Source organism: Dasypus novemcinctus, chromosome 5 (genome assembly GCF_030445035.2).
Source record: "Dasypus novemcinctus isolate mDasNov1 chromosome 5, mDasNov1.1.hap2, whole genome shotgun sequence".
Lineage (NCBI taxonomy): Eukaryota > Metazoa > Chordata > Mammalia > Cingulata > Dasypodidae > Dasypus > Dasypus novemcinctus.
The window spans coordinates 61,968,602-61,981,143 of NC_080677.1; the positions used below are offsets into that span (position 1 = coordinate 61,968,602).

Genomic DNA, 12,542 nt, shown 5'->3' on the forward strand with positions numbered 1-12,542 from the left:
GTTATTTACAGCTAAGCCAAGAAATTTGCCATGAATCCTGTTTTTCACCACCATAATGCTGTTTTTCCTAGCGTTAATAACCTAGTTTTTAGTTTGTTTGGTTGTCCTTTGTGTTTACCACTATTTCAACACCAAACTCTTCTCTCATGTTATTAATCTGCTTAAACTTATTAGGTAGTCTATTGATATCATCTTCTTTAGGAAATCTCTCCTGGAGCCTTCTGAACTGGTTGTTACTTTCCCTGGCCTGATGTTATTCTGGGGTCCTGCTTTTCCATCATCCTGGTGACTTCCCTCACCTCTCTCCTGCAGCTGTCTTGATTACTTGTTTTGTGTGTGTTTCTCTTCCTTGCTTTATTGCCTGAGTTTTGGTGGAGTATATCTTCTAGTTGCTTCCTGAGAAAGGTGATGTAGGCAAAATTAGTAACACCATGCACACCTGAAAAAGACTTATTTTACCCTCCCAATTCTTTGACAGCTTGTCTTAGTATACAGTCCTAGGTGAGAAATAATTTAATGTCATTTCAAGTCATTGCCGTTGCCTTCTCACTTCTCACATTGGTATTGAAAAGTCTACTTTCATTGTACTTCTTGATCCTCTACCTGGTTCTTTTCTTTTTGGTAAGCCTCTTTCTTTGAATCCAGTGGTCTGAAATTTCACAATAATGAACATTATTGTCAGTTTATTTTCATTCATTGTTCTGAGCATTTAATGGACCCTCCCAATCTGAAAACCCATGTCCTTCAGACCTGGAAAAATCACAGTTCAGTCATTATTACATTAATGATTCCCTCCTATTTTCTCCAATTATTCAGCTACTGGACACTATGAACTGGTCCTCTAATTTTTTTTTATACTTTCCCATATTTCATCTTTGTCTTATTTTCTCTACTTTCTGGGAAATTTCTTCAACTTTATCTTCCATCCTTTCTTATTGTGTTGTTTTTAATTTCTGTTACCATATTTTTAGAACACCCTCTTATTTACTAAAACCTGCTTTTTAAAAATAACAAACCATTCTTGATTTGTGGATGCAATATTTTCTTTAACCTCTCTGGGAATATTAATGACAGCTGTTTTTTTTTAATGTTGTCTTTTTTTGAAGGTTTCTTCTGTACCTTTTCCTATCCATGCAATGCAAGCAATTTTGCTTCCTTCCAGTTACTTCTTTGTTAACTGAGGTCTTCACTGTAGCCTCCTAGATTCTTTATATTTGTTCTCTTGGACTCTCCATGATCAGATTCTCCATGGAAGACTCTTCCAAGTAGCTTTCCAGAGGCATTGTCCTAATGCCTGTATTCTGTAATGCCCAGGACATGCCCTGATTCTCACTCACTCAACTCTCCTCAACCCCTTTAAACTGGAATGGCCTCAGTAGTTGAGATAGGGCCAGCAGCAGAGAAGAAAGCAGTCTGGGGATAGAAGGTCCTCCAAGTTCATACCATCCCATAGCACATAGTGAAAGCAGGTAGGCCAGGTCAGCAGGGGATTGACATGCCCTCCTGGGACCTGGGATAATACCGGTCATTGGAGGTGCCCTGGGCTTATCTCAGCCTTAGGTCAGATGCCCATCTTTTTCTACTTAAAGACGATTTAATTTTGATTCTGAGAGCTGAGACAGGAGTGTGTGTGTGTGTGTGTGTGCGCGTGTGTGTGGCTTCTCAGATTCTCAAGTGACTACTGTGCAGTCAAGTTTGAAGACCTCTTATATGATTACTGGAGACTTCCCAGTACACACTGGCAAGTCCTCAAACGCCAAAGATTTCACGAGCTATAGAGATAGTGATATCAATATATCAGTATATTTAGATGCCTTTTAGTTTTCAAAAATGCATGAGAAGAGGTAAAACACATCATTTTCCTTTAGAGACAAAAATGTAATAATGCATGAATCTGTCCTGACCATGTTAAACAACATCCAAGTGGGGACAGCACCTGCTCTATCTGACTATTACCTGGACTCACCGTGGTTGTCACATCTAATTCCTGTGACATTATTTCTAGCTTGTCTCATTCACTATCATCGCATTCATCATCAAGTTTCTCAACCTGTCCTAAGATGCGTCAGCTCTTCAGCAGCAGATGCTAAGCATTTGAAGTATAATGAAAGGCCATGGCTTGAAAGAAAAGCATGCAAAATTTGACTAAGAACTACTAAAAAAACCCCATAATTTCAAGGAGTACAGTCTAGTTATTGGGAAAAGACAGCTACCTAGAGATCAATCTCCCCATGACCATTAGGAGAGAAGAAAAAATAAAATGTAATGGAAGGAAGGCTTACAGTAAAAATGCTGCAATAATCACCTAAGACACTGACCTGATGGCAAAGAGTACCTACATGCTTTGTGGAATGAGCTCTCCTTGTTTCGCCAACAAAATTTTCACCAACAATTGCCCATAACTAATGACACGCAGAGGGATGGTAAGAAAACCAAACAAGGAAATTAAAAACATAGTGATGGCCCGTGGATCTTTGATAAGGTTCAGTCAGCTCTTTTACCTCAAACCTATCACTCAATTTCACAGTGAAGTCAAAGTTAGCTCAGACTAGCTGCTGATTCCCAGTGAGGCTGGCAGCTTCCTCGGCTCCTCAGGGCCAGAAGTCTCAAGTGGGAAACAGGAAGAAGGATGCCATTGGTCTTAAACCCAACGGCCTTTAAGAAGAGAACACTTGAATGTATAAAAGACAATTTGTCTGAGATTTTTTTAAGTGAAAAAAAAGAACAAATGTTATATTATATGCTTACATTATTATAGAAATGCTTATAAGGTGGACTTGAACACAGCTAAGATTAATTGTAAAAAAGCCTCTTCATCTATGAAAATTTCTTTTCCAACCTATTTTAAAACTGTTTATTTCAAGGGGTACATATTTTTAAGAAGAACAAATAGTCAAAAATTTTTAAAGAAAACTGTCAAAACTGCCACAACAAAGAAAAAAGAGACATGAAAAATCAAAGACTGTAAGTACCATTAGATTTAATTATTTGCTTTTAAAAAACCAGTATTTACACACCCCCTCCACCTTCCCTCACAGCCATCCATATTCTCCTGATTCTCAGAGAGCTAAAGGGGCTTGGGGGAATCAATGTTTTATCAGAGATTCTACTTGTGATATTAAGAAATTTTTTAAATGTTGATTATTTAAAAAAATCATTTATGACCTAAATATTTAAACACTCCTAACAACCCATTAGCGAAAAGAAAAATAATCCAGTGAAAAAATGTACAACACATAGAACAGACAACCTATAAAAGTGAAATAACAAAGGGTCAGGAAACATATGAAGATGTTCAATGTAACCAGTAGTAAAGAAAACAGTAATTGAAAAGACACTGCTTATCATAATGGCAAAAATAAAAGTAATTGGATTAAATCAATGCCAGTGAGAGCAGAGAAACCAGTACTCTCAAATATAGCTGATGAACTGTAAACTACAAACTTTTGGGTAAATCATCCAGTCAAATTCATTAAAAGTAAAATCACACCTCTTCCTCATTGAAATCCCATTAACTAAATATCCAAGAAGAATACAAGAAGAGTATAAAGATTTTATATTAGTATTGGCTCTGGAATCACTTATAATAGTAATATTCTGGAAACAGCCCTTAAGTAAGGAAGGAACAGGTGAAAAAATTATTTATTCATACTACGGAATAATATGAGGTAATTAGAAAGATTGAGCTACATAGTCAGGCATTGCTTGCTATAAGTGAAAACACACAAGTTATAAAAGAAAAAGAAACAAACACACAAAACACCATATGTACATGCTTGTACGGAAAAGGAAAAAAAAACAAAAAACATGCCCTGTTGTAAAGAACAGTATTGATAGTTACTGGGAAGACATGGAAGTTACTAATTTTACTTTAAATACATACATAAGAACTGGTTTCCAGGATTATAAAACATAATCACTTGAATTACTAAATGAAAACACTTCATTAAGCCTTCAGATGAGGTAAAACTCCAGGAACTTCTAACTCCCTAACATATGCCAAGAGTCTCCTGTTCTAAGTTTGAAATTTAGGAACAATTTCCCATGATGGTTGCTAGGTCAAATCTTAGAAAAACTTAGTTCTTTAGACACATCTTAATCAAGCTGTTAGTAAAAGAAATTAAGGAGTATAGTAGGAAGTAGAATCATTTTTATTTATTTGTATAGGTGAAAAAAATATGCACTGGTAACCCACAATAACCATTTTTGAAGTCATAATGCTTTGTAATGAAAACAATTTGATATTTCAATATAGGGTCCCATGCTAGAGTAACCAGAGATTCCCCTCAAATGAAAATAGCATTAAAATGGATTCCAGTGGATTTCATTCAATATGGGAACCATTTTTCTTCATGAAGAAAGAATAGAATAAGATCTATAAAAAATTTAGTGTTAAACTATGGTTTCTAGACACTAAACTGAAGTTTACTATAATATTACTTCTTTTTACACGAGAATGTTTTTTTAAAATTTATGGTAGAGATTCTAGACTTCAGCTCCAAAAACACCCATGAAGAATGCTAACTATTGCTTAAAAGGATCTTTTCTTACCTTCACATTTTCTGGATGCAGTCCCCCAGGGTGCTTGTCCATGTACTGGCATAAATCAGTGTGCTAGGAAAAAAAAAGGAAAAATGTATTAACATCCCTCTGGCTATAACATAATGAATCATCAATATTTTTCTCCTTCAAAATCACCATTACCTTCTGAACAAAGCAAATATAAGACAAGTGGGTAGTTGCATGCTACCTCACTCCTTCTTTTTAACCATAACTTAAATCATCATCTTTACCTCTAGGCTCTGTTTTATGTTAAACATGTCTGCATATTAGAAAGCATACATGTCCATAATTTGTTAAGTGTCTAATATCTTTTCCATTAAATCTATACCTCTGTGCCTTAACTAAAAAAAATAACTGATCCAATTAAAATGTCAATTAGTTTATGTTTTCCAAGTGTAAATTGAGATTATGGTCATATTATTTAAGAAGAAAATACTCAAACAGATCATACTAATAAAATTGATCTCTGGGCTTACTAAAATTTTTAATATCTATATTCACAAACAATAGTTTTCAGTTTTCCAGAATCCCTAAAGATATCTGAGCCACCATACTTTATAAATTAATAGAAATATATCCAGAATTATAAATTAACACAAATACATCCAGATATAAGTTAAAAGGAATACTCCTAGATAACAACGATGTTATTCTTTTAAATATGCCAAAGCTTAATTTGACCACAATTATCTATTTTCTTCTTAATGCTTTTTCTGTTTATATTAAGAACTATATAGAATTTTTTTTAAAAATTAAACATGTAGAGGTATTATACAAATTCATCTTTTCTTATTAGAGAATATGGAAAGATTTATAACATTGAATCATTTCATAATTTGGCAAAATCCAATGAACATGATAAGCATTTGTGCCATGTTATAGGGCTTGAGTTATTGAGAAACTTCAAGTTAATAATAACCAATAACTTTGCTGTAGCCAGGTGGCAAGAATTCAGATTTATTTACTGATATTTTATTGCAGGTCAGGTGGTAAAGACTGAGGATACAAAACAGAATTTAGCATGCATTAATTCAATCATCATGTAGTTCTTTTATTGCATTCCAGGCACTGCATTAGTCACTAAGGATAAAGAATTGAATGAAAGCAACACAATGGGAAACACACACTCCAATAATTATAGCACAGAATAATGTGCATTATTTTAAGGACAGTACTGTGTGATGTTTAAGGGCACAAATGGGGGAACCTAATGTGGTCTAGAGATTTGAGAAAAGCCTCTTAGAGAAGTTATCTCTTTGTAAAACAAGAATTAGGAGGCAAGAAATTAGCCGAATGAAAGAGAAAGTGAGAGAAAAGGGGACAAAAGAAATGCTCTTAGCTACAATCTCAGACAAACTTGGCTTTACTTGGATCATACCCAGAGTAGCTTCTATATCAAAGACAATGCTCCATGCGAGCAGAAACTATGATTGACTTGGAAATTATCATTCTTGAGTGCCAAGAAACATTTCAGACACAGAGAAGGAAATAAATAACTACAGGAGGAAGTAGTTTTACATATAAGATAGCTGCATAAATAGACTCCAAAAATATGGTTTAGCGGGTCCCATTAAGTTTTTCTTGAGTAACTATGAAAAATTTTATTTCATTCATTTATCAAATTGAGGAATGAGTTCTGGACCGAATACTGCCACTCCTTATTATTAAATTCCTCATCCTTTCAAATAGGGGTAACACCTCCCTCAGGGAATATTTTTGAAGAACAAATAAACTAGTTCATGTGAAAGGTACTTTTCACCTAAATAGTGACATAAAAAAGAATAAGGTATTATTTAAAATACTACCCATTACACAATGAAATCTAAGAAGGCAAAAATGCCTCTAATTTGTTCAATGCTTCACATTCAACAAACACAATGGCAAAAAGAAAACACATCTAACCATACCAATAATTATATATGCATGATGGGTTAAAATTCTTATTACAAACATAAAAACTCAGAATAAGTTACAAAGGAAACAAAGAAAATCAAATACACAGTTTAGAAGATACAAACTAAAACCAAACAAACCAGCATAGAAAGTCCCCCCAAAATAAATAATTTTTATATTTTACATTATACTATATTATTTGTATCCTGTATTATTTATACTAGAAAAAATACCAATAAAAAGGAATCAGGCATACCAAGGTAAATACTAAACATAATAGAATTAAAGGAAAAAAAATTAAACATTTATGCACCAAAGAACATGCATATCAATAAAAAGTAAAATTGATAGAAATAAAAGAAAAATCTGACAAATTAACAATATCTTGAAGGGTTTAGTTTACTTTTTAAAAAATCAACAGATGAAATTAACAACAGCAACAAAACATAAGGCTTTAAAGGATATGAATAACACAATTAATTATCATGTTTACTTTTGTGCCAAATAAACTCAAGCTACACGTGCTTTTTAAACACCAATAACCATATTCACAAAAATTGACAATGTATTAATATTAGACAGAGAAAACCTCGACAATTTCCAGAAAGCAAAAGTCATATTATTAATACACCATTTCCCAATAATTGAATAAACTAAAAATTAACAGAGGGTATTTCATCAACTCTAAGACACACCATTATTTTCATCCCTAACATAAGAATATGCCTTATATTTGTGCAGTAGTTTCATATTATTTATGAATTCCAAAAAGAAATACAGATTATGTTTGTAAACTGGTTGGTTCCTCTGGCATGATAACCCTTTGACTATGTTAGATTCAGCTGAGATGTCTGATTAAATTATGTTAAGATTAAGGCTCTGATCCAACCATGTCATTAGAGTGCAACTCAACATCGCGTCCCAGCCCTTTGGGGGATAAAACAGAGATTCACACAGAAGTAGACACACAGAGAAGAACAAAGAGGAAAAGAGAAAGCTCATTAGACATGGTAGAGGCCCCGGGAAGGCAGATGAGCCTGATAGTCTACAGCTGACCTTGTGAAGAGAACTGAGCTGCTGAGTCCGGAAAGAAACAAGCCCTGAGGAGAGAGATGAACCTTTTACCAGCCTACAGCTGAGACTGGAAGAAGCTGGGCCCACAGATCCTTAAGAGGAAGAAGGGGAAGGCTGAACCCTTGCAGACATTGGCAACCACCTAGCTCCAACATGTGGTAACAGACTTTAGTGAGGAGGGAAGTAAGTTATGCTTTATACTACACGTATAAAAGCCAGCCGATTTCTACTATTTTGCATTAGCACCCCTTTGCTGACTAATACAATTTGCTTTTCATCCAGGCAATAGTTGGAATACAGCTGTCATTGCTTATGATTAAGCAAACATGTTACTCTGATGGTATAAAGGATCAGCAAACAACTTAATGACCATCTGAGGAAGAAAGAAAGAAAGATGAACCCTAATAAATCTGTGGAAGCCATTTATTAAATTTGCAAGATAAGATTTCTTAAAAAGTACCAGAAGCAAAACGTACAGGGCTCTTCCAATAAGCATATAACAGAAAATTCAACATATGAAAGCACCTGATCATAATTTATTTGGAAGCATTTTTCTCTTTCTTACTAATACATAAAACAATTTTCTTAACTATCAATGACATCTTAAGTTCACTAAACAGGAAGGAAAAGAAAGAAAGAAAAAAGGAAGAGGGAGGGAAAGAAAAAGAAAGGAAGGAAGAAGGAAACTCTACGTTCTTGGAAATTAAAAAAAAACATTTAAGGGAAGCGGATGTGGCTCAAACAATTGAACTCCCGCCTACCACAAGGGAGGTCTGAGGTTTGGTTCCTAGTGCCTCCTAAAAAGAAGACAAGCACACAGCAAATGGACACAGAGAGCAGACAGTGAGCACAAACAAAGGGGGGTGGGGGGAGAAAAATAAATCTTTAAAAAAAATTTTAAATGCCTTCTAAATATTTTTTTAATCATTTAAAAATGCATGATAATAAGGACACTACATTTCTAAGCAATGAAAAGTGGTCAGATCATTTGTTATAGCAAAAGAATGGCTGAAAATAAATCTTCAAAACCAATAAACTCAAGCTAGAGAATATCACACAAAATCAAAAGAAAGTAGAAATGATCAATGAAGTTAATGCATAAATTAATTAATCAGAAAAACTAGAATATAAAAGGCTTGATCAATAAAACAAAAACCCACTTCTTTTGAAGGCCCAATACAACAGAAAAATCTATAGCAGGCGTGATTTTTTTAAAAGTGAGAGGTTTTGTCAAGATGTAACCAACATTAAGAATGACAGGAAAATGTGTAGATTAAAAAATATGAGAGTACAACACATTTCATATCAAGATAAAATTTTTTTCTAAGAAAACATAAAATATCATATTTGATTCTAGAATAGACAGGAATTGAAGAGCTGTACCTTAAAAAAAGGTACAGTTTTAATGGAAAATTCTCCAAATGTTTAAGTAACAGATATAAATTACTCCACAGCACAGAAAAAGAGAAAAGGCTTCCACTTCCTTCTTAAGGATACAGTGTCAAAGCAAAGACAAGGGAGAGCAGGTGGGAGGACAGGAAAAAACTTTCCTAAGATTATAGATATATAAACCCTAAAAATAATAGTTGTAGATACTAGAATTCAATATTGCAGAAAACTAACACATCAAGATCAAACTAGGTTAATTCTAGGAAACAATAAACAGTTCAACGTAAGAAAATCTATTAATTTGATCCTCTAAAATTAATAAATTAAAGAAGTGGAGCAATGATGTGTATGAAATAAATTTTATGCTATTTATGTATTTGGCATATATTTATTAAATGCCGATTATGTACCAACAAAATAAAGTCCCTGCTCTCACACTTACACTCTGTGGACTTTGTATACTTGTGAACTATTTTAATACTTTCCAAGAATAAAGTTTTCAAACTTTTTGTTAAAATTAAAAGGGGAAAAAAAAACTATGAGAAAATAACATAACAAGAGGAGGAAAAATCTCCTGATTCTCAAGCTATACATTATGTCTTTCTGGGTGTTATGGCCAATGACATTAACAAAATGTGTTGCAGGTAAGAGCTCTTCTCTAGAAATGAAATCTTGGGAAATTTAATAAAGATTTTTCCAAAGCTTTAAAATTTTTATAATCCATATTTCCTTAACTGTATAACATGAAAATGTGGTGGTAGGAGCAATACACACCCATCACACTGTGCACACATGGCTATCACTAGTTGTGTCACCTTGGGCAGGCTATGTAACCTCCATGCATCATTATATTCAGCTGTATATTGAGGATAATGCTAGGAACCTGATATGGCTATTATGAAAATTAATGAGGAAACACAGATAAAGGTTTCAGGACAGTGTGTAGCATGTGGTAGAGACTATAGGTGATGATGATCTGTGATGTGTTTAGGGACAGAAGTAGAGAGAGATGTGTGGGAGAATTGCAATTATTGTACTCACCCAGGACAAAACAAGGAGATGATGATGGACAATGCCCAACCCAAGGAACAGAAGAGTGTCTGCAACTGCAAGCAAGATAGTTTCATCCATCTGCCCCATGGGATCTAAGTTCCCTCTAAATTAGAAACAGAGTGGGCATCACATTCAGGAATTCTCAAGATTGGGGAATGAACAATGGACTAATGTAGATTTATTATTATTCTATGATAGACTCATCATTATTACAGCAATGGAAGAACTTTTAATATTTATATTATGGCAGTGGCCACCAGGGGTTCTGAGGGAAGGGAGAAGAAGAGTAGGTGTAATACAGGGGCATTTTCAGAACATTGCAATGACAGACACAGGCCATTATGTATTTTGTCATAATCTATAAAATTGTGTAGGACAGAATGTAAACTATAGTCCACAGTTAGCAGTAATGCTTCAATATGTGTTCATCAATTGTAACAAATGTACCACACTAAGGAAGGAGGTTGTTAATGTGGGAAAGTGTGGGAGGGGGAGTGGGTGGGGCATGTACAAATTACCTATATTTTTTATGTAACATTTATGTAATCTAAAGCTTCTTTAAAAATAAAAAAAAATAATAAAAAATAAAAACAGGAATGAGAAAAACAAAAAACTGGAACTCATAGCACTAAACCTGGAACTATGTTAGAGGTGCCTAAATTATAAATGCCATTACCTCTCTTCTTTCTTTTTAACTTCTTTTTGGATTATTTGACCCTTAAGATTTGGACTGGTCCAGAAATACAGAACTCAACTTGACAAGAACGCAGAGGGCACTTCCTATTCATTCCGCTTTTTATTTGTCTCAGGTAGAAATGTTCTGAACAGAAGACCCCATGGCATATGATCAATAGATCATTCTTCTCTGATTAAACAATGATAATCTCAGACCCATCTGGCTTCATCTCTAGCTGTATCTTATTCTAATACCAGAAGGAGCACCTATAGACTGGATGCTGGTGACCTCATACCCAGCACAATTGTTGTTCCCTCTCCAATCCCTAACATGGCTCCAGCCTAACATCTCCTATTTCTCCACTACTTTATTGGCTCTCCTCACTTTCCCACACCACTCCAGTATACACTCCATCACTACTGGTTATCATGGTGATGCCGTTCGGAGTGTGGGGCTTATACCTGAAGGCCTAGGCTAGCACATCAGTAGCCCACAAAGGGAGTGGTTTTAAATGAAGCTATCAAGTATAGCTAGAGTTCCAGGCCAAGCAGAGGATGGAAGTTGAGACCAGAAAGGGGCCTAAGAGGCTCAATCCTCAGACTCTATCAGAACCCATTCCTATCAAAATCTGTTTTCTTCTTTCTATGTGTTGATTACCCAGCAAATAACTTCCATATGGTTATTTACATAAGAACAGGGGTGTTTGTAGGGAAAGGAATTTCAGGAAAGTATCCGAAACCATAATCCCCTGAAGGCTAAATATTTCCTGTAAAAGAATCTGCCAGAATTATAATTTGAGTTTCCACATATCAATTTGATTTCTCTGTGGCTAGATCAATTTAGAAGATAGGAGAGAAATCTAGCTTTGTAAAACGGCAGGATATGGAAAGACCACAGAAAAAGGAAAAGAGTTTTTTTTTTCTCATAAGCACTTTCACACAGTAGCAGGTGAGCTAATTTACATCAAATGTAAACCTGTGAACTACAGGGCTAATACCAATCATGTGCTGCACACAGCCATGACACTTAAATGGGAAGACATGTAAAAACCTAGAATGATGAATTAGGAATATAATGGCATTTTAAAAACAGTCTAGTCAAAGAACAACCCTTTAAGAGCCAGTCAGGAAAGGAAGGCCAGCAGGAGAAACAGATGAGAAACAAGCGGACTATGGCATTCACCTCTTCATATTTTTCACTCTCCATCCCATACGCTTTTTAATCTGACCTTAAGTCAAGGGAAAGAAGCAATATATCTTTACCTAAAGCCACTGGTAAGAACACTTTATGAAGCCCACACACTCAGACAACCTATTTTTCAAGTCAGAAACAAATATGAGTCAACTGCACTTATCTTTCCCTTTAATCAATTTGGTATGTTCTTATGTTTCTCTCTAATCAATTTACTGTCCATGGAGTGAGATTTTCCAATTGTTGACACCTCGAATGATCAAAACTTCTGCTCAAGAGAAATGAAGCTCCTCAAAGAGTAATTGTGCTTTTGGATTAGCATCGGCTTTCATACTGGACTTTTATCAAACAGAAATCCAAATAAAGCCCCTTCCTGAACACATGTTTTTGTTTCCACTCTCCTATAATGTTACCTGCAGTGTCTATAATCATCAGCTAATTTTGATGTTCTTCAGAATCACTGCCAAATTATGATGCTGAAAAAGCTCTATTTTTAGCAACTAGTCAAAAAATAAGGAAGTCTATCAGTGGGGATGACCAACAGAAATCCCCTTTTAGAAGTTATATTAAACATAGTCTCCCCATCCTTGTATCTCTGCTTGATATAGTTTTCCATTTTGATAGCAAGAAGAGAGTTAACTTTCAAAATCTAAGAGGAAACATGATAAAAAAACAAGTTGATAACATGTGTAAACTGGAAGCA

The 12,542-nt window shown here is 34.7% G+C and overlaps 1 protein-coding gene across 6 annotated transcripts in view; it reads right to left on the minus strand.

Moving 5' to 3' along the window:
* The window catches only part of CDK14 (cyclin dependent kinase 14), a 605,606-nt gene that overhangs the window by 294,012 nt on the left and 299,052 nt on the right, over nucleotides 1-12,542 (minus strand). For all 6 annotated transcript variants that reach the window (XM_004457637.4, XM_058297008.2, XM_071215175.1 and 3 more), the window contains one exon: nucleotides 4,552-4,614. In XM_004457637.4, the coding sequence (XP_004457694.2) occupies nucleotides 4,552-4,614 (63 nt within the window). The remainder of the gene's footprint in view (nucleotides 1-4,551; nucleotides 4,615-12,542) is intronic.